At 40.7% G+C, this 4,712-nt stretch overlaps 1 protein-coding gene across 1 annotated transcript in view; it reads right to left on the reverse strand.

Annotated features, from left to right (window-relative positions):
* Positions 1 to 1,047: 1,047 nt before the first annotated feature.
* Positions 1,048 to 4,712, reverse strand: part of CHD7 (chromodomain helicase DNA binding protein 7) — a 65,721-nt gene continuing 62,056 nt past the window's right edge. The window contains exons 29-31 of the mRNA XM_015418970.1: positions 4,304 to 4,444; positions 2,785 to 2,889; positions 1,048 to 1,992 (exon numbers count right to left, since the gene is read on the reverse strand). Coding sequence (XP_015274456.1) covers positions 1,048 to 1,992; positions 2,785 to 2,889; positions 4,304 to 4,444 — 1,191 coding nt within the window. The remainder of the gene's footprint in view (positions 1,993 to 2,784; positions 2,890 to 4,303; positions 4,445 to 4,712) is intronic.

Below are 4,712 nucleotides of genomic sequence, written 5' to 3' on the forward strand. Positions count from 1 at the left end.
AAAAAAATGGAACCAAAAAAATAAAAAACCCACAAGGATGTATTTGCTTCTATTGTGAATACAAAAAATAACAAACACCAGTTGTAATTTCTCTAAGCACTACATTCTATAAATTACATCTCTGCATATCATGAGTCACTTTTATTAAAAGCATCATTACTACAGTTGGCAGCAATTTACATCTTATCTTACATGATAGCAGTTTCCAAGGGAAAATAAAAATAAAAAGACATCACAACAAAGAAAAACAAATACATTTACAAAGTCATGTCTGTAAACTTCAAGGCTAGTTTAGAGTTGAGGTAATGCTGTTTAGCTTTGTGGCTAAAGTAACAAAGTCCTTTAATTTAAAAAAGGTACCTGATTTTTAAAAAAATTGTTTTACCAGTGCATTACAAGATCACGAGACGATTTAACTGTAGTTTTTATCCTGCAAGAACCTTTTCAGTGGGAAATTTCCAAAAGGTACTCTTCACATTCAACAGCTGCCTTATTATTGCTGTGTCTCAAGACAGAGAGACATTCACACTATCATGGAGATTGTCAGAGAATGTGTGTGTGTGTGTTTGTGTGTATGTGCACGACTGAACTCCCATATAGTCACAATGATGCGCAAGTATGATATGTATGGTAAATTTCATCTTGACCTTCACAGCAAAGAATAAAAATAAAAAATTAAATATATAACTTCATACTTCCTTTAAGCAGCACTTCCTTCTATTTAGTGCCACTCTATTACAAATTGCTGCTTTTATAATACCAATGGTACCAAAAGGAAAAAAAGCAGAGCATTATGTCAATTTCCTTAAAAAGACATGATCACCTCTCAATTTCATCTCTCCTAGGGATAATAAATAATGCACTGCACAATACTTAATGACCAAGATACCTTTTGACACATCTGTATAACATGACTTGAACGTTTCTTTTGCTACACTATGTTACAGAACAGCTTATAAAACCTAATTATGGACATTAACTGTGAGTGTAAACAGTAGGACTACCACTTGTCAAAATTTAAAACACTTTAACAGTAACTGGTACTGCTTACTCATCATTTTCATTGTTTTCTATTTCTTCCCCCCCATCAAGTGAGTCTAATTCTTCACCCTGTGCTATTTCATCTTCTAGAGCGGAGGAATTTGCAGTTTTATCAAGGCTCTCCTCTGCATCACTGCCTTCTAGAGTTTCTTCCTCTTTAAAGGCAGCTCCTTCAGTTTTATCAGTAACCTTCACTTCACTGGAGCCCACTGAATTCTGAAGTCCTGCTAATGCTGGGAAACCAGGTAGTGTCAATCCTCCCAGTCCTGGAGGTAGAAACATAGATGGATAGAATAGGCCAGGAGCCATGGTGGACAGAAGGAAAGGATTGAAGGTCAGAGGGTTGGCAGGCAATCCAGTGTTGGTCGTGGTAGTGGCAGCAGCCGCAGCAGCAGTTGCACTGACAGATCCATTTGCAGAGTCAGTGGCAGAAACAGTGTCTGTGCTTTTCTCAGAGTCTTTGTTCTCCTCTTCATTCTCAGTCGTCTTCTCTTCTACTTTTGAAGTGCCATCTTCAGTGTCTCCTTGACTGGAAGCCATAGTGGTGTTTCCAGAAGCAGCTGTTATTGGGTTATTCAACAATCCACTTAGTCCAAACATGTTAGGCAACCCTGCCATACCTGGCAACATCAGAGGCAGCATGGCAGCTGGATTTTTAGAATCACCTCCAGCAGCAGCAGCAGCTGTCGCTAGTCCTGGAGGAAAGCCCATGAGACCTGCAAGCTGGAGAGACTGTAGGTTCTGTAAATTCTGAAGGCTCGTGAGATCCATTCCAGCGAACAGACTGTTCATTAGCAGTGGGTTAATTCCCGAAGTTGAAGCTACAGCAGCAGCTGCTGCAGCTGCTTTGGCAATTTCGCTTTTTGGCCTTCTCCCTCTTCTGCTTGCTCCCTCCTCCCGCACAACAGGTCCTGTGAGAAGACGGTCAAACATGGACTCTGGAACAAAACCCTGCATTCAGGAAGAAAACAAAGTCCATGCCATTAAGCTTTGAGTAATGTGCCGATGCCTGTAGACTCAGTGTCTCATGCAGGGCTGCTCACAAAACACAGCATAACATGTAATACCAAGGATGGGGAAAACACAGGGCATTATAGCAAAGTTTGTATTCACATATTTTAGTTTCTTTCCCGTTAGAAAAGAACAGAAAATATAAGCGTGTCCCAGAAGAGTGTTCCATTAAGCTTATCCTATGACATTATCCATGTCATTTAAATCTGTGAGTGATCATTGATATCACGTGTTGAGCTGCACCTCCCACTACACGGAAGCAGCAGGTGATGTCAGAAGAAAAAAAGTTCTAAGGAGAAAATTCATCAGAGAATTTATATAAAATAGCACACATTTGATTTGGAAATGTGTTTGTAGTAATAATAATAATAATAATAATAAAAAGGAAGAGGATAGACATCTAAAAACATTTATTTCAAGAACAACGGTCTCTTATAGGTATGAAAAGATTTAACCCAAAAATCAACTGACAACCAGTTTTGCATTTAACAATTATGCATATTTTTTTCCAGGAGAGGAATCCACTAATAGAGAATATTACAAAATTCTGCTATGTACCAACAGTCTCAACATTCTTTGTCTGGGTTATTCATGTCACTACAATAAACATTTCATTGCTTTATAGAAATACACAGCGTACAGTTATATAATCAGTAAGTTTTTAAAGAATTTAAGAAGATAAATTCACATTCCTTACAATGGGAAAAAAGCCTTAGAAATAAAACGACTTACAGATTGTTTAACTATGTCAGTCCAATCTGGAGCAACAGCAAATTCTGGATTTTCTTCCAGCCATCTAGGCAGGTCCTTCATTGGAGGGGCCATAGCTCCACCCATCTAATTAATTTTTTAGGAAAAGAAATTAAGCATGCTATCACATATTTGATATACACTTTTTTAAAAGTACAGGGTACTTTGTTAAAATTTGTACAGAATACTAAGAGTGTTTGCCAAGTTCAACTAAAGCATCACCGGACAGGGAAGCATGAGCTGATGTTGTGGTTACCAGAATGAGCTGCAATCCAGTCAGTCTCCATTTAAGCTCTTGCTTCTGCCATTAACTCATTAAATAAATGACTTTCTTCCAAGTTACAGGCCTACATTTACAATATGAGGATGATTATACTGACCTACCTTACAGTGCAGTTGCTGGGATTCAAATAAGAAAAGGTAATACAAAGTGTTTAGAAGCCTGAGAAGAATCCTAAGTAGCTCTATTCAGAATTCTACTGAAATCCAGTCAGTGGGGCTTGCCCCCAAGAAAGTGTTCTTAAGATAGCATTGTGGAAGTGCCATATAATTGCTATGAAGAATAAAATGGTTTTCCAAATATTCTTGAAAAATTTCGCTGTTCAAAATCAAGAATGACAAGTGGGACCTGCAAGACTCATGGGGGGAGAACCCCATCTCACTGGACCCGGTGTGGCTCCCGGACTCCCCTGCAGTTGCTGTCGCGCTGCTGCCTTCCCTCCTGCCCCACTGCTCTCTGTGGCTCACCCACAGTAGCTCTGGGTAAGCCAGTCAAAGCATCCTTCCCCACTCCCCACTCTTGGTAGTTTGTGAGGAGGTTTCCTACCCTTCCACTCTGGGTGGCTCATCTGGAGCTGCTCTAAGCAGGCCTGCTGCCTCCCCTCCCTTCCCACCACTCTCTGCGGCTCACTGGGAACAGCTTTGGGTAAGTCAAGTGAGGCCTCCTCTCCTTCCCCGCTCTTGGCAGCTTGCCTGGACCTGCTCTGAGTGGGCCTGCTGAGGCTTCCTTCCCCCTCTCCCCATGGCTTGGTGGCTTGCCTGGAGCAGCTCTGGGCAGGCTCCCCGAGGCTTCCCTCCCCCCACCTGCCGGCAGATCTGAGGCTCTGTTGCTGCAGCAACCGCTAGGCCCCTTTCCAGCCACTCTACAATAAGTGCATTACTTGCTCATGTGCAGATAACACTTTTTTTTTGGGGGGGGGAGAATTTAAACCCCCAGTGGGTTTTTTTAACTTTTCAGATTTTTTTCTGCAAACCTAGGGGGTCACCCAAGTTTGTAGAAAAGCCTGTTTGGGTAAGTGTGCCTCCTATCTGTAGACTTAGATGTCCGCAGATGGGGGCACACTTGAGAATTGGGTACATAGATACTGTGCTCAAAGTGATATTGCACGCTTAACAGGACTGAGATAATGAAAGACTGGTTTGTTCATAAAGTTCCTTACTGAAATTTAAGTGCTAGTTTGAAATTACACTGAGTCAAAGAGCACACTATTCAAAACTTTACCTTCTTGCCATTTCGCTTATTTACAACAGGTACCCTCTCTTCTCCAGTTAATGTATTTATATCCAGTTTATTGGGGTTTCGACATCTGTGCCGTTTCTGCTTCGGTTTTTGAAATGGGGAAAACAGCACATCTGCACTCTTCTAAAAAGGAGGAAAATACAATGAATTACTTTGGGGATTATGATCTAGTCTGCACAAACAACTAGTCAGGCTAAAATGTATTTTGGCCTCTCAAAAGTTAACAATTGTTTCTATTAGATAATGTGGTTTTATATTTTAAGCAAATAGTACAACCCAAATTAAAAACCCTCATATTATAACTGGTGTTGTTCGTTGACATTATAGCAAAACAAGTGGGAACCCACAAGGACTTCAGGAAGAAATCCCATTTCCCCTCCCCAATGTCCTC

The sequence above is a fragment of the Gekko japonicus genome, unplaced genomic scaffold (assembly GCF_001447785.1).
Source record: "Gekko japonicus isolate JY-2015 unplaced genomic scaffold, Gekko_japonicus_V1.1 scaffold2991, whole genome shotgun sequence".
Classification (NCBI taxonomy): domain Eukaryota; kingdom Metazoa; phylum Chordata; class Lepidosauria; order Squamata; family Gekkonidae; genus Gekko; species Gekko japonicus.